An 18,433-nucleotide genomic window follows, 5' to 3' on the forward strand; every position below is an offset into this window, starting at 1 on the left:
TAACACAGTCACAATGAGGAACCTGGAGATATTTGGGAAATAAACTAGAGCAGTACTTCTCAAACTTCCCTATACTTTACGATCACCTAGAGATCCTTGAAAAACTCTGATACCTGCACCTCACTCCATACATAATTCATAAGCCTTGGGATTATTATTAATTTTTAACTCTTTAGGTAATTTCAGTGCTCAGCCAAGTTTGAAAACCAGTACTTGGTAAATCACTGGGTGTGGGTGACAAAGATAGGATATCTCCTCCTGGTTCTCTAATCTGGGACAAATGGGTAAAGCATAAACATACTTAGTGTGGAGAAATAAGCAAATTTACAAAGGATAAATTTAAGTATGGTTTTGGACAAATGGAAATTAGGTGCTAACAAGTAGTTGGATATGCAATTTTTGCACTTAGGGAAAAGATGCAGTTTAGAGGTATATACTTTCTGGATTTTCTGCATGTATTAATAGATATTATTTACAGTCATTGTGAAGATGATGTCTAGTGAATACGTGTGAAATGAGACTAAAAGAGGACTGTGGGTGGACCCTGGGAACATCAACATGTAAGAAATTGGCAGAGGTAGAAAAACACCAAAAAAATAGGAAAAGTAAGTGGTATCTCCAAAGCTTAGTTAGAAGAGGAGTTCAAGAAGCTGGAAGTGGTTACTAGTCTTAAATGCTGAAGACAGTTTAGTACAGATACGGGCCAAAAAGTATCTAATACATTTGGTGAGGTCACTGTTAACCTTGGGGAGATCAATTACTAAGCACAATGGGGACAGAAACTAAATAAAAATATATTATGCAGTGATCAAAAGGGGAGGAAAAGCAAGTTACTGTAGCTCCTAGAGTGGTACAGTGGTTGTTTCCTGTCGTGTTGGAAAACATCTCTGATTTTTTAGAGAAACTCTTGTATATTGTCTAACTTTAAATATAACTTTTCTATATTTGAAATAGTAATGTAAATCAGACATTTGTCAGCCCCAAAATAAACCTAAAAATGAATTTTTAAATAATTTTAAAAGATAACTTGTAAGCATACTAGTCTCATTTATGACCATTAAATAAGCAATGAACAAATAAAATTTAAAAGCTTATTAATTTCACCTTAAATGTCTTGTAGTCAATGTGTATATTTCAGGAATATTGCACCAATCTCACTTGCATTATATTTGAATTAAGGCATAAAGTACATCTAAAATTTGAATGTTGTATGGTTAATTAGCATTTAATAAACATATTTTCTTAGTTTAAATGTCTTTGAAAATCAAATGTCTCATGCTGTTTTTCCTCATCAAAATAATTCCAATAGTCTTAGGAATGATTTTGTTAAATCGTTTGACAAAACCTAACTTGGCTACTTGTAATTTACAATTGTTCACCTCTCTCACTTTGCAATTTTTCCCTACTAAAAAATTTAGATTGTTTTGAAGCTGAATTGTTGACTAGATTTCCTATGTAGTTGACAGTATGCTTACAGAATACCAAAACAGCATTGTCAATGTGTTTTACAAAAGGACAGATTTGAAGTCAATGGGAATTTGACAAGACAACCTGCTTGTTATTGTAAGCCATTGCAAGTTTTATGCTATTCTTTACCTTAATTTTTAATGTGTAAACTTTAATGAAATTCAGTTTTTAAAAGCTATTTAATAAAATAATTTTATTTATTCCCTAAGAAAATGGAATTGTCAAAACCAAAAGAGATGACCATTAAATTTGATTCTTTTATTTAAAATTTCAAAGAATGACAATGGAAGTCATATAGCACTAATTTTTTTTTCCAAGTAAGCATCTACCCATTGCTTTCCACCTTTGAGATAACTTTTGGGAGAAAGAAACATGCAAAATGTGATTAGCAAATTATCATACTTTGCATTTTATATGCTTCAAAATGTTAATGTCTCATAGAATTCAGATGTTTACAAAAAGTGTAAACATTTTCTTCATTTTCTTAAGTTATATTCATTAGTCAAAATGAAAGTCAAAACTGTTAAATACTCCAATTTAAAAGTATTTTTACAAAGCAGAATTCTCTAAAAGAATGACCTTTCAAGAGCACATCAAATTTTAATGACTGAAGCACTGAAAACCATCTTGATAAGATGGGTCTCAACTCTAAGACAATCTATAAAACCCAGTTTTATGTTTTTAATATTATAAAGGGGACCATAATATGTGTTCTAATTTTGTAAATCATCTTGTCCTTTCATTTTTACTAATTAATTGTATTTTTCATAAATATTATCAACTCTTGATTAAATACATCTACCTTTTTGACCTAGTAATTATAGCATATTTCTAGTAAATTTGCTTTTCCTTTCATTTCTTTCTTTCTTCCTTTTTTTTTTTTCAAAGACAAAATCTCACTCTGTCACTCAGAGTACAGAGGTATAATTATAGCTCAGTGCAGCCTCGAACTCTTGGGCTCAGGCCATCCTCCTGCCTTGGCCTCCTGAAGAGCTGGGATTACAAGCATATGAGCCACCATGTCCAACCCATTTTTAGAGACTATTTCACACTTTCATCTCTTCCTCATAATCACAAACCTGTCACTAGTTCTCTTCACTCTCAGCAAGAGTCCTCACATCCTAGTTCATAAAGAAAATGTAGACACCAAGAAGAATGATTTTACGTTTTCCGCATCAAATTTAGAAACCTAACTGTAGCCATACTTATTTTTTTTCTCTGTCTACTCTTGACTTCTGTTGAATAGAAGCAATGCCTCTGCCTCTCTTAAAGGCCACTTGCTTTACTTGTATTCTCGATTCATCATCCCCTCTTCCCTTCTCAAGAGCTTCTTTCTCGTTCCCAAATCATTTTCACCAGCATAAAAACATACTCAAATATAGTCCATTAAGAAAAACTCATTAGTCCTCCCTTGTACAGGCTGCCCTCATCTGTCTTTTGCCTAGCCTAGCAAAACCTTTAGAGAGATTCGTGTATTGCCTCCACTTCATATTCTATTCACTCAACTCATTCCAGCCTGACTTTTTTCCCTGTCACTTCCCTGAAACCCCTCTTATAAAGGTTACCAGTGGTTTTTCTGTCTTCAAATCCAGTGGACACCTCTCTGTTCCTTGACACAGACTTTCAGAAGCATTCATCACTGTTGATTGTTCCTTACTTTTTGGAACACTTCCTTCTCTTGGAATGACATCACACTCTCTTGTATCTCCAGGTCAGTCCTAGGGCCTTTCTTTTTCTCTATGTTATTTCCTTCCTTTTGTGAAGTCATCTAGCCTGGTGACTTCAAACGCCATTATATTTTGAAGTCTCTAAAATTTGCGCCTTTATCCTTGACCTCTTTAGTGAATTCTCAACTCACGTATCCAGTGGCACAATTGATGTCTTCACTAATACTATGCTTACCAGATGTATAAAATGTAAAATATTAAAATGGGGCCTCTTCAATATTCCCCTACTACTTTCTTCATTAGGCTTTGTTCTATCTCAGTAAATTGTCTACATTCTATAGTTCAGTAGTTTAAGCCAATAATCTGGGATCATTCTTAATTTCTACTTTTCTTTACGTCTCTCTGAATCTAAGCATTCACCAACTAGAACCTCAGAGCTATCCACGTCTCTGTATCTCCATGGATATTATGAAAGCCACATTATTTCAACATAATCAGACTCCTTGCTTTCGTCCTTAACCCCCTTATCTCATTCCCTATAGTCAGAAGCATCTTTTGAAAATGTACGTCAGATTATTTTATCACCTTTCTTTAAACCTTTCTGTGGCCTCCCATTACACCTACAATAAAACCCAATCTCCCACAGGGTTCAGAGCTCCCAGAGATCTGGCTATTGCCTGCTTCTCATTTTCTTTCATACTATTCCTGTCCTGTCATGAATCTCCAACCACAAAAGCCTTCTTTTCTCCCCCTTGAACATATCATGCTCATTCCCACCTCAGTCTTTGCACCTGTAGTTACTTCCACATACCTGGCTGCTTTTATTCACCTCTCCATTTTATTTAATGTGAGGTGCCATCTCATCTCTCAGTTTTCAACTCAGAGAACTTTTTACTGATCATTTATCTGAAATGCATTTATGTATTCTGGTGACTCTCTGTCATGCTCTCCTCCTCCGCTACTGCCTTCCTAACAATAATCTTATAAATAGGTCTAACAATTGGAGCTGGAAATAGTCCAATTAATGTATTTTTTTTTTTTACTTGTTATGACATTTTCCTCCCTAAAATGTAAGCTTCAAGAGGGCAGGGACTTTTTCTGTCTTGTTCATCACTTCTGAGTTAGAACAGCTATTGGCATATATCGGTTGCTCAAGAAATAATGGTTGGAGTTTGAATGCATGAAGACTCTAAGTCAATGTCTCAAGCTGCTTTTTGTGTGTCATTTAATTCCTCTTATAGTAGATGCTCAATTTGCTTATTAATCAATTAAGTTACATTGAATCTCCCACTAGACTATGTAACATAAAATGTAGGATGGAGGAAGACAAACTTGAAATACTATGTAGCATTTGGGTTTCACATAGCTCATCATTCAATAATGTTTTAAAATGTGAACCATAAAAATGAGCATTAGAAATGGCATAAATTAAGTGAAATATTGATAGAGAAAAAGGTTGCTTTGATTTAAAAATATATTTCATTGGGTATTTATTTCTAATAACATTGCATGATGTTTCACATTATAAAATATCCATCATTCTGTTTTTTTATAAGAAAAAAAAATCTCCCTCCTGCTTGATTAAAAACAGAGTACAGCAAAACACTGAAGGGCTTTCTAATCATTGAATAAAGATTAAATTATGTCCAGTATCCTTTTAGTGTTAATATCTCTTAGCCTGACTCTTTGAAAAATCACTATCTCTTTTGATAAAAAGTAAAATTATTTTTTTGTCATCTTTATTCCTCAGAAGTAGAATACCACCACATATTTTCACAAGCCATTCTCTGGTTTTAGATAAGGATGTTTAGAATGCTAAGACCATTTGACATTTTTAAAATAATGTATAAAGTATGTTATTTTCCTGAAATTTACTTGATTTTAAAAATTGCTTGAAAAGTTTCTTCAAAAATGACAGTTTTAGTTTTTCATGTGGTAATTGTCAAGACTCTTAAATCATAAAACCGAATGTAAATAGAATTTCCTTAGGCCAAAATGTGGTATTTATTAGTTTAAATGTGCAGATACGCTAGTGAGACACCCGGCCTTAAAAGTGGCTGCAAAATGGATCTTTCTCCATCTCATGTGTTTGTCTACTTTCCTCCGTCTCTGCTTTGTTTTTTCCCAGTGTAGTAAGCTTTGGGTAGGAAAGTGCGGAGTCAGTGATCACCAGCAGCTCTGAACACACTCATTCCAGTTTAGCGGCCAACGAGAAAAAAAAGAGCTTTTACTTTCCCAGTTCCATTGAAGGATTTTGTTAGGAGCAGAGTACCCAATTCCTGTGATTAGTGTGGATGGGGATGCTTTCTCATCTTTTGGGGCAAGAAGGTAGAGTCTGCTGTCAGTAGATAGGGAAAGAAGAGGGTAGTGTTTGGCTGCTCAGAGAATAAAATGGAAACCTACCTCTGCTTACCATAATATATCTCTTCTATCTGTGGTCAGCCCTCCCCAGTCAGAGGACATTCTGTCAATGTCCTGAACAATTCTCTGGATGATATTTATTTCTCTTCATCAAGCCGAATTGTGGTGTGCCTCATAATTCTCAGCAACCTACAGGGCGAACAATTATTTTAACTAACCCTGGCACAGTCAATATAAATTTGAAGCAAAAACAGCTCTGTTAAAATTAAAATTGCCATGGAGAAGAGAGAAACAGCATTAGTCCCTAGTTGAGAACATGTATCATATCCTGCTGTCAAGGCTGGTAAAGCTTGCTTCCCTGGTGTGGATTTATTTGATCAACCCATCTTCCTGGCTCGATCCAGCCCACCAGAAAGGTCTTTCTTGTCGTCCATGGAACCCTGAGAGGGGAGCTGGAGAGGGGGTGTACACGCTGCTGTGACTGTGCTGATTGAGCAGCCACTGCATATTTGCATGGAAACGTGGATTGCGGGATTATTTTGTCATGCTAGGAGTGGGTTTTTTTGTGGTGGTTGTTGTTACTGTTTTGTTTTAAGATATAAAATTTTCTAAAAACCTTTGCCTGTTGCTTAGCAGTGTCACCACAGGGGAACTAGTGTCTAATGGCTCAAATCTTTTTCTTTTTTTCTTCAGTCTGTATCTTTGTATCTGTCTCTCCCCTTGAAGTTCTAACAACAAGCCTCAGGGCTCTGCCCATTCCCTAAATCCTTAGATTAACAGACTGTTTGTTTTTTACTTGACCTCTGCCTTTAGGCCACTGAAGACAATAAATAGAATGCTTTCACCTGCCCCCAGGTGTCATCCCAGTTGATTTTTCCTTCAGTTGATTTTTCCTTTCAAATAAGGTCCTTAATACTTAATATCTTTTTTTTTTTTTAATTATTATTAATGCAGGGGATGCCTACACCAAGAGGTATTAGGTCTAGTCCCGGAAGATCTGGTGTCCCCTTTGATATTTCTCCCTGATCTTTTTTCTAACTGGAGAATGGGGACTAGCATTCCTGAGCTCTTATATCACTTGGAAAAGGCAGAAAGCATCTCTAACTGAAGCTACATAATTACATGATGTCCCTTTTCTGCTTGCAAATGAAGCTTGGAGTATGAGTTTGCACTTCTTTTAGCCCCTAGAGAAAAGTCCATAGAACAAACATTCTTACATTTTTCTTCCCAATTTTGAAAAGCTGTAGTTTCACTAGACAGAAAAAGTTGAATCCTAAACTCAATGAACAATCATTTGGCATGCTTAATTTTCCTCCTCTATCTATCATCTACTTTTACTTTCTTCTCTTTGTTCCTCTCTCTAAGGAGTCTATTCAAAATTCCTGTTTCTCCTGGCTTCCATATTTCTGAACGTTGTTCAACCTTTATGTGACTAATGTTCTGCAAATTTCTCAGTGGCTTCAGTTCAGACTCTCAGTTCTTTTGCTTCCTTCTTTTTAATTGCTTCTCTAGTTGACTAGTTCTGTGTATTTTTATATCTGATTATTTTTTCATCACCAAGACAGATACCTTCATCAGTCCTATTCACTCTTCACTCTTACTCATATAATAATTCGCCAGCAGTTTTCAATTGTTTATTTTTCCCTTCTCTAGCTTATGATTTTCATTTCTACTTAATCTTCTCAAAAGGGTAAGCTGATAATGCAACCCCTTGCTCCTAAACCCCTGGTGACCTCATTCATTTATTCTTTCAGTCTTTGATACGTACCAAATACCATGCTAGTTACTGTAGATAAATGATGAGTAATGCACATTAGCCCCAGCTTTTATGGTTTTTATAGTCTATCCGGAAAGAAAAAAACCAACTTTAAATACAGACTTCTCTCCTTGCTTTTTAGAACTCTCTCCAATATGGTCGCAACTTTCTATCCTCTTGATGAAAACATTTATCTGACTTTTACAGCATATTTTTGGTTTCTTTCTCAACATAAAAAAAGCTCTATGTGGTGAGAGCGCAATGGCTTTTAGAGGACTCTTACCACTAGTCTCTGCAACTTTAAGCTTGGCACAAACTCTTTGTGTCTCAATCTCTTAGTCTTTATTTTTTTAGAGGGAGAATCTCGCTCTGTTGCCCAGGCTGGAGTGCAATAACATGATCATAGCTCCCTGTAACCTTGAGCACCTGGACTCAAGTGATCCTCCCATCTCAGCTTCCTGAGTGACTGTGACTACAGGCGTGGGCCACCACACCCAGCTGATTTTTCTTTTTTTTTTTTTTTTGTAGCGGCAAGGTCTTGTTATATGTCTCAGGTTGGTCATGAATTCGTGGGCTCAAGCAGTCTTCCTGCTTCGGCCTCCCAAAGTGCTGGGATTACAGGTGTGAGCCACTGCACCCAGCCTCAATCTCATAATCTTTAAATGGTAATGAAAGGAAATAATTACTGACACGTATCCAGTATTTGCTTTGGGCTAGCAAAACCGAGTGGTTAAAAGCACAGACTCAGTGAGTCACACTGCCTGGCTCTGGGTTCTGGCTCTGTTCCTCATCAGCTATGTGACTGTCAGGTCTCATTGCCTCAGCGTCTTCATCTGTAAAGTGGGGAGAATAATATTGGGAATGATTAAGTAAGTTAATAAAGTAAAAACCCTTGAAACAGTGCCAAGCACACTGTGAGAGCTATGTAAGTCTTAGCAATTTCTGTTATTACTTTTCTAAGTAAGTGGCGCTATTATTCGTATTTTACCAATCATGAAACTAAATACCTTGCCCAGGGCCACATGTAAGTGACACAGTCAGGGTTCTAACCTGGACATCCTAGTATCAGAGCAGACACTAGTAATTACTACTCTATACAGTCTCTATTATAGGATTTCTGTAATACTGTAGTTAAATAATCAATATATAATGAAATTTTAAACTATAATGCACTATGAATATTTAAGGTATTATTATGTATACTATAATGAGTTATGTTTAAAAGAGACACTAATTTGTTTTTTCTTTTCCATCCCTTAAAATCTTTCGCTATACCAGTAATTATAAACAAAATTTTAATGGCATTGTATAATTTAGACAATCCCTTCACATACATGCCTGTATTTACACTGCTACTTTCAGAGGATGGCAAAGTCAGTATTACCATCACCATTTTAAAAAAGAGAATACTGAGGATCAGAAAAGTTAACTTGCCCAAGTGTTCACAGATGGTAAATGAGAAAGTCTCCTAATATAAGTCCAAAGCCCCAAATGCCATCCAGCATTTTGCTGTCATACCCTGCTATTTTCTAATGATTTATTTTTTGATAGTTTGACAATTAATTTTATAATATGGTTTACCATTATGCATTTATTAAATATTAATATATGTTTGCATACAATAGCATAACTACTTAAACTTATATTCTTTTCTTTTTCTTTTTAAAGATTGTGATTGCTAGCATCATGTGCAGTTACAATAAAAATGACTGGATGGAACTTTCCAAAATGTCTGAGGTAATGATTACTTTAGTATATATTTATTTTATTTCTTCTCTCCTATTTTTATTAGTTTTTAAATAAAGAGCTGCCATGAAAAATAATACAGTAGAAGTAAAATTGAATTGAAAATGTAACTTAAAACATTTCTATTATAATTTGTTTACCCTGTGTTTTCATTAAAATGATGGAAATGCAAATTTAAAAGGAATTTATTCTATAAAAGCAGTCCCTTGCATTTCACACACTACCTAAAAATCCTTTATTCTCTGAATCCATACACTCTTTATTTGCATGTTAAGCAAACTGTATATTATGATGGATGCCATGATAAAATTTAATTCTACCTTTGAGAGTCTAACTTGATCTTACCTTGCCTTTAGGCAAACTAGTTTGACAGTAAGAGAAGAAATTTTGAATATAAAACTCTTGAATATTTAAAGTATAAAAGGTTCATTTAATACTATTCTAGTTTGAATACAGACATGCATAAAATAGCAGGACAGAACGCTCCTAAATGGAACACTAGTCAGCAGGTTTTCCATAATATAAATTGAATCCTGCACAAATGCAAACAAGTAACCATGTGCCTCAAATTTGTATTTCAAATAGAAAAATACATACTTAAAATTATACACTTATGTCCCTCATGCTGTCATGGAAAATAGTCTATAGAGTCTTGACTGGGGTTTCTTGAAAACCCCTCAGTAATACAGAAGACTAAATCTAACAATACTGATGAACTAATTGATGCTACATTATAAAATATTGTAAAGCTGTCTGTAGTGTTCAAAAATGTTGATTATACATTTTATTTGGATATTTTAAAACTGGGAGAGGAAAAATTACTTCTGGGACTTAGAGGGGTGAAATTAAACATGATCAGTAATTGGCCTTGTGATCTTCCGTGCTGGGTTCATTTGATACATGTATTTACCTAATTGACCATGAAATCTTCCACAGAGCCCATGCTTGGCATGAGCTTTGCCAATTTTAAGCTGACTATGATGAATGGCTTTATCATACCACTTGCTTCTCTGCCTTTCTGTACGAAGAAAATACTTTTCAAAATTAATTTTTCAATATTAGATAATAATTTTTAAATGGACAAGATTACTTTTTATAAGTCAAAACCCTTTAAGTATAAACAGACTAGCTAATCTAAAGATATTTTTCACATCTCATATTTTTCTTTAATTTTAGTTTTATTTAATATCACCTTCTAATTATTCTACAGCAAAACATAAATAAAAAGAAAGGAAGAAAGGAAAAAAGAAAGAAGGGAGGAAAAGGTATGCCTTTTATTTAATCAAAACAATCTGCAGAATCTCTCCATAGGAGAGCAGTCTACATAACAAGAAGGTCTGATAATGTCAATTAAAAAATAAAAATATTCACCATAATCTTAGATATGTACTAGCCCAGGAGATATCACATGAAGGAAGTATCCCCCAGGCCTTCACAGCTTCTAGGACGGTAGCATTAAGCAGCATGATTTCATCACAGTTAATATGGTACACACGCAATAACGTTTTGTAGAATCAGTATTTGGTTTTGCTTTTGTGAACACATGCTTAAAAATAGGTTAAAACTGATTTTCTTACAATGGAAAAACCCACATTAAAACAAACAAACAAAAACATATTCAAGTCAAAGTTACTAATCCACCTAACATGTACATTTCTTTTGTGGGTGGTGATATACAGATGTAAGAAATGAGAGACACCACACCAGCGCTCTTGCATGCCAACGGCTTTAAGTTTGGCTAATAATGTGATGTGATGGTGTATACTATACCTTAAGTTTATAAAACCCTTTTATGGCAGATGAATTATTGAATTACACGTAAAGAGTTGAGGAAACCTCTATCAGCTTTTTACTACTTTATCTGAAACAGAAATGATACATATAGAACAGTAGAACTTGAGAATGCACATGTGTTTCATGTCGTCTTATATTCTTCAGCCTGGTTTAAATTTTTCAGGTTTTTTGAGCACCAGAAAGAAGTTTCTACTGCTTAGTGTCAAATCTGTAGCATTGTTAGAATCTGCTTAGTTTTCTTGGTCCAGGTATCTGATCACAGGCTCTCTTGCTTTTCTGGAACCGTAGTTGTCTACTCCAATTCTATACAAAAAAAGATTTATGTAACACCTACTATGTACAAAGTCCGTGGCCAGCCAAAACAAAGGTGAATATAGGGAGCAATCGGATATGAGCCATTACTGAAGGTCCACAATATTTGCTTGTAAATAGATCTTTAATACAGTAGTAGATCTTGAATCCATTTATTTCTTAATTTGTAATTAGCCTTGAAAATACAGCCTGAGTCAAAGTTACTGTGAAAAAGCTTTATTGAAGTATGCAGTCTCATAGAAGTAAGACTGAGGAAGAACAGAAAAATGAGATGGAGAAAAGGGAAAACAAGTGCAATATGGTACATTCCAGAGCTGGCCACGACTTCACAAGGAAAGACAGCCAACTGCTCAGTCATATGCGAAGGGAATAGCACATCATCCCACAAGATGATAGACTCACCCATTCTCTCATCACTTTCTAGGAAAGGAAGTGGAAGGACTGAGTCTACTGGCTTCTTCAGTCTCCTCTCACTGGTCCCATTTTACTCCATAGGGCTTTACTTGCCTCTGCACTTTTCAGTTGTATGCCCTGCCCCTTCAAGGAAGCTGCTGGGGAAGCCAGATTTTATAACATGGGGTGTGATGCTTCATCTAAACCCAGAATTGTAGGGAAAGGCCAGAGCTTCCTGATCAGGCCTGGGCACTGGTGCTCCTGGAGCTCTCACTTTGACAGGCTCAGTGGAGGTTGTAACACAGCCCAGCTCTGATCTGCAGGGAGTGTGCGAGAGCTGACAATTACTATAGAAGATGTGAAGATCGCAACAGGGACTGGGACTCCCCTTTGAACTAGTGGCAAAAGCCTGGGTGACAAGTAGGGCCATCAAATTTGAGGAAGGTTATAATTGGCTGGGACCCAATATGCATCATTACTATTCTAATCCAAGTTATCTACAATAGCTCCACTAATCTTCTTGCCCTCAACCAATCCAAATTCTTTCTGTTTTTCCTGATTTCAGAACCCTTAACTTGACCATTAAGTGCTACTTGGTCTCGCCTCTGCCTGCCTCTCTGCAGTGTCATTGTGGGTCTGCTCTCGGCATTCCAGATCCCACTGCCTTCTTTTCCTCCTCCAACACGTCCCCACCTCAGAGCATTTGCTGTTCCCTTGGCCTGGAATGTTCTCTCTTCCTGAACCCTGAGCCTTTGGCTCTGCAAGTTAAACCTCGCCGTCTTCAGAGGCCAGTTGACCAGATAGTTAATGAAGCTTAAGCTTCAGGGCATTTACTTGCATAGGCTACTTCCAAGTCCCTATACCTAACTCTGTGTTTACAGTTTTTAATTATTATTTTTTTCCTTAAAGAGGGTTTTCCAAATTATTTAAGCATCAGGCTCCCCAAAATCTGGATCTACCTCTGTCTGTGCTTTTCCTCTGTAGTATATAATAAAGTGGCAATTAACCGTTGTATGATTAGCCATTACTAATAGTTCCTCTGTTCTGCTTGTTAGAAAGCAAGTTCCATGGGGGTTGAGACCCTGTCTAGTTCACTACTTAATCCTCAATTCCAAGCACAAGGCTTTGTCTACCAGCAGATATTTGTTGAATGAAGTAAAAAAGAAGTATGCGGTTCGAGTATTGCCATGTGACAAGCAAAAAGGAAGCTGTTACACAATAAATGGGAAGAGTGGTATTTTATTTGGCACCCATGAACCAGAATTGATTAAAATCCAGTCATGAAGATTTTAAGCAGGTACCTGTGAGGGATTGCCAAGGTTCTCACCACTTTCGGTAGGAAGAGACAAGGAAGCTCCAGTGGAAAGGCACAAGCACTAAAACCAAGTGACCATACTCTTCCCAGCACAGCAAAAATAAAACGCTAACAAGCCAGGTTCTTATCATTTTTTACATGAATTGGGGCAGCAATATGTTCTGAATTAAATAGCTGTGAGAGTTAACAATCTCAAATAGGTTGAGGTGAAAAAACAGACAGAGGCACATTACAGAAATATGTAGGACCAGTTGGATGTAAGTCTCTGAACAGGGACAGTAAACAGGACAGAATGGAATCACAGGAGATAGATGTGCAGCTGGAGATGAGAGATAGTAACTGATTTTATGTCCACTGGAGCCCAAGCCAGTAGAGTGTTTTACCTGTCTCAGGTCTGTCTCAGATTGGTTTAAGAGCCCAGAGAACTTTAACTCCAGTTTTGGATAGTTGAGACTAGACGATAGCATTGCTACTTAGAAAGTCAACATCTGACCTCACGTATTCATTTAACAGAAGAAATTTAGAGGGAATCCAATAACTGTGGCTTTCATGCCCTGCTACAGTACACTGTCCTCACCCTACTTCAGCTCTGATGTCCTTTGCCAGCCCCTATCACCCTTGGAAGTCTTCCCTTCCCACTTGGGCCGTGATACACCACATCATGCCACGACCATGTAGATGTCCTTCTGGCTCTGCTCTGCATAGGCTATGCCACCCCACACTGAGCCCTCATGGCTCCTCCTCAAATGCTCATGATCACCTGCCTTGCTCTGCCCTGACCAATGACTAGAGCTGTATTGATGAGGAAGGTAAAGGAAAGAAAGGAAGAGGTAAGGAAAGAAGGGGAAGAGAAAGGAAAAGCGCTTTGTACCTGATTTTGTTGTATATGTTGCACAGGGTTGGTTTTGTCACCTTAGTTTCTCTGGGTGTTTTTATACAGTGATTCAGAGAATTCTAAAAAGTATACAACTGCCATAATCCAAGAATTTCTCAGGATAGTTTACTTTTCCTTTTTCTCCTGAGGAAAAAAGGTCTGGTCCTACATTGTCTAAACTCACCAAACTCACCTGGTCCTACATTGTCTAAACCTCATTAGACAATGTAGGACCAGGTGAGTTATCTAAAATCGTTTTCATATCAAGGCAGAGGTCTAGTTGGATGGATAGATAAGTATTTAGATGAATAGATAGATAAACTATTTAGATAGATAGTATATACCGTTATAGTATTTACTACCTTCCAGAAGTCATTTACTTTTATCAAATTTATTTTTCATCACTTTTCTTCAAACTTTCATATATGTTAAAGCTCTTATTTTTCTTTTCAGTTTACTTAAAACTGTAAAAAATAAACTTTCTTTTTTGGTACTTCTTATTTCCTGTATTAGCCTTGGAAACATTTAAAAATACATCTCCCTAGAACTCTTCTGTGCAAATATCAAATTTATTTATACCTTATAAACACGACTCTATGACTTAGTATCTTTTTTTTTTTGCATTTTTACTTCTAATTTTTAACTTGTTTTTGGAGTTCTAACTTATCACTGACTTGATATTTTTCTTGTTTTTTGGCAGGGTGGGGAAGCTAAGGCCAAAAGTAGTGAAATAATGTGTTCAAGTGCACACAGCTAGGATACGTTAAAAGTGGGATTCAAACCCATGGTGTGGCTCAGAGCCCACAACATTTATTTATGCCCAATTTCAGTTAATTTAACATTTCATGCTAATTCAGCAATTAAGGCTTTTTGAATGGTTAGAGTTGCTTGAAAATGGAATTAACTGCCTTTTAAGGTAGTGTGCATCCTGAGACAGGAATGTTCAAGCAGAGGCCACATGAATGTTCCTGTTCTCTTGATGTCGCCTTGAATAGCATTGTCTGTTTTTGAGGCTTGGATGCACATTTCAAAGGCCTTTCCAGGTGTCTTTGGTGAGTAGGTGTTTGTATATGTATATAATATTGGGGAAATTGTAATAATTAGTCATTGAAAAAACTTTATATTGGACAGGTGATTTTAAAATATTTTAACTTTTACTTCAAACTTAGAAGCTGTAAAGATATCGAGCTGTTATGTTTTTCCTAACACACTATGACAACTCCAGCCATAAAATAAGTGATTTGTAGTAAATTATAATAGTGGGTACGAATGCAGGCTCCGAACTCAAAATGCTTGGGTTCAAGACCCTACTGTCAGCTAGAAGCTGTGGGATGTTGGATACATCACTTGAACTCTTTGTGTCTCAGTTGTATCAATTGTAAAAGAGGAATAATGATGTATCCTACCTCTTAGAGTTTCTGTGAGAATAAATTAAGATAAAACATACAAAGGACATAGTAAAGTATCTGGCATATTGTAAATGGTCAGTTAATGTTAGCTATTATTATCTAATATGGTAGCTAGGTGTAAGTTTGAAATGAAATATGCATAATGTAAATATGTATACAATTAACATGGAAAGCTTATCTAATCCAAAATGAGGTTGAATTGATTTGCTATTAATTGCTGCATTTCAGTTAAATAGAGAAATCTAAAGGAAATATTTGAACTAACCAGGAAATAAGAAACATGTTATATTGTATATATTTGCACTGTACAATCTTTTCATTAAGCTCGTAATTACTGCATGGCGTAGTTTTGAGACAGGTCATATTATCCACAGTTGACACTTGAGCAACTGGAGACAAAGAAGATTGACTGACTTGTCCAAATCATTCCCAATTCCTTAGCTACAGACTAAGAATTCCTTAGCTACAGGCTAGGGTTAGAACTCAGAGTTCAGCGGGCTGTGCTCATCCATGCTCACTACCAAACCATCAAGGAAAGAATAGCATGGTTTTCAGCAATTCTCAAATAACATGAAGCCTTTTGAAATTGGATTAGGAAAGCAAAACCATAATGAAACCATGTTGAAAAACAGGCTCAGTGATCAAATGGACTTTAACAAATGTGCAGAAGAAAAACCAGACTCACTAATGAATAAAGATAGGCAAGAAAATCAAAACCAAGAAATAGCTAACTGGAGTTTGTAAGTCTGTTGAGGTCCTCCTTAAAATTTATAAGGAAGGAAAAAAATAGGCTAAAATCTTAAACAATTAGGAAGGAAAGAGAAAAGAGAAACAGCTATTGGCCTAAAGAAAGGTCTGGTACACTTAGAAAGTAGTGAACTGTTTTTTAAGCCTTTTCATGTGATAAACCTGTTAATATACCGTTGTAACCAATTCAAGCTTCTAGTTGGCCTTACTGAAAAATAAATTGTGGCACTGGAAAAATTATAGAAGTTATTTTAAAACGTTATTAAAAGAATATAAAACTTGAATCAGTTAGTTTATTCCTCCATCCCTAAAATTACTGTACTAACTTTTTTTGGAGACAGAGTCTCCCTCTGTCAACCAGGCTGGAGTGCAATGGTGCAATCTCAGCTCATTGCTACCTCTGTCTCCCAGGTTCAAGCAATTCTCCTGCCTCAGCCTCCCAAGTATCTGGGATTAGAGGCACACACTGCCATGCCTGGCTAATCTTTTGTATTTTAATAGTGATTGGGTTTCACTGTGTTGCCCAGGCTGGTCTCAAACTCCTGAGCTCAGGCAGTCCGCCTGTCTCGGCCTCCCAAAGTGCTGGGATTACAAGTGTGGGCCACTGAGCCCCGCCACTATAATAACTTTTAAAAGTGTTTTGTTTATCCTTTAAGTTCTTCACAGAAGGCTTCTCACAAATTCTAAGATTCTCAAAGTATTCTAAGAATACTTAGAATGAATTACGTTGTTTATTTTTACAAGATCCATTTGTATACTAAGGAATTAATGATTAAAATAGGAAGGATTTTTATTAAGTAATTAAGACAAAGCTATCAATACTTCCAATTTCTTAGATGGACTGTTTTAAATATAACAATGTTGGTTTTCAGTTAAAAACATTTTAAATTTTGCTTGTTCATTCTAGCTAGCGTACTATGTTTTTCTTTGTATGCCTACTCTCACCATCAATTATCTATAATTAGTAAAATTTGTGTCCATAAATAATAGAAACTGTCTAGGAAAGAATAAATGTGACGTCAAACCGATCTCAGTTACAGTCTCTACTGTGTCACCTAATAACCAAGCTTGTCATTTAACCTCCCTATGCTTCAGTTCATATGCCTGTAAAATTGGTATCATAATAATACAAAGATTATGAGAATTAGAGGTAACAAATATAAAGCATATAGAGCAGTGAGTGGTCCCTTATAAGCACTCAGTAAATATTGGTTGTGTGATTGTGGTGGCGGTGGTGGTTGTTATATAAACCTTAATTTGAGAGAGTTAGAATATACCTCACAAGATAGCTGTGATGCAGAAAACAGAATAGTTAACACTTGACAAATATGACTTTTGATATCAGTGGTGAAAGTCTATTAGTATATAAATAAAGCTTTGCATTTTCTTTCGTTTTCCTTTCTTATTTAAAGGATTCTGGAGCAGATGCCCTGGAGTTAAATTTATCATGTCCACATGGCATGGGAGAAAGAGGAATGGGCCTGGCCTGTGGGCAGGTAAGGACCTTGACAGCTGCCACTAAGTATATCAGTGTGACATAACAGGCTCCCGTATGGATAGTTACTATACCTTAGGCAAGGAGATGCATGGATCGGATGACTGTCTAGAGACTTCCAGGTCTGCATTGTTTAAATATTTAGTGCTTAAAAAGTGGAAAATGAGGGAAGCTGAAATTATAGCAACTGTTTAGTTTTATTGAGGAAAATATCACATTATGTGCTTGACAGGAAGTAATATCATAACAAATAGTTTTTAAAAGCTCTGAAGCCGAATTAGCTGATTTCAAATGCAGTGTTCTTTATTCATTCCTGATGCTGATCCAGTTTCCCTGGAGCAATATAGTGTACAAAATGCATTGTTCGTAGTGATTTTGTAGTAAATGGGGCACAGCACAAATTGCATTTTACATTTTTTAGCATATGATCATTATTCACTAACTGTGTTTGGGGAGTTGCAAAAAGACTTTGATGCTATTTTTATTTTTGGATACAATAAATGGAAACTTCATTCTAAATACTTTCAAAGCCTAATGAACAAAATGTGAAATAATATGTTAATATATAGAAAACACTACATCTTTATGTAACTAGTTACAATGTTGGACGTTAAGGAGCACTGTAAAAACTTAATGCTAAAAAGGTGAGTATTTTGCATCTCACAGTTTAGCTTTTAAGTCCAAAAGGAAATGATGTGAATTAAATAATACGAAATGTAGTAATTTCTGACAGATTGTCTAGTCCTGGAAAGTTTACTTTTATCTCCACCTCTGGCACAGGTCCTTGTACTCTGTAGGTGCCCAGCTTTTTTTTTCTTTCTCTCTAGTCATCAAATTGATTTGAATTAAACTCAGAGGCCCTTAATTTGGGAGGGCAAACATTTCTGGTTATTCAAATGAACATAGGTTGCTGTCTTTGTTTTAGCATTCAGCAAGAATTTTAAAGTACTTTGTAAATATTTAACATGCAGAATAGATTTGTGACTTAAGGAGAAAACTATTTTTATGTAACAGCAAGAAAGGAGGGGCTAGTCAAATATTTTTCAAGTATATTCTGTTACACTCACAACAGGTTGCCCAGAAGATCGGTAAGTATA

The 18,433-nt window shown here is 35.9% G+C and overlaps 1 protein-coding gene across 3 annotated transcripts in view; it reads left to right on the forward strand.

Annotated features, from left to right (window-relative positions):
* The window catches only part of DPYD (dihydropyrimidine dehydrogenase), an 865,822-nt gene that overhangs the window by 566,566 nt on the left and 280,823 nt on the right, over window positions 1-18,433 (forward strand). For all 3 annotated transcript variants that reach the window (XM_012458470.2, XM_012458472.2, XM_012458471.2), the window contains 2 exons: window positions 8,920-8,988; window positions 17,254-17,337. In XM_012458470.2, the coding sequence (XP_012313893.2) occupies window positions 8,920-8,988; window positions 17,254-17,337 (153 nt within the window). The remainder of the gene's footprint in view (window positions 1-8,919; window positions 8,989-17,253; window positions 17,338-18,433) is intronic.

The sequence above is a fragment of the Aotus nancymaae genome, unplaced genomic scaffold, assembly GCF_030222135.1.
Source record: "Aotus nancymaae isolate 86718 unplaced genomic scaffold, 86718_ANA_hifiasm-v0.15.2.pri h1tg000103l, whole genome shotgun sequence".
Classification (NCBI taxonomy): Eukaryota; Metazoa; Chordata; class Mammalia; order Primates; family Aotidae; genus Aotus; species Aotus nancymaae.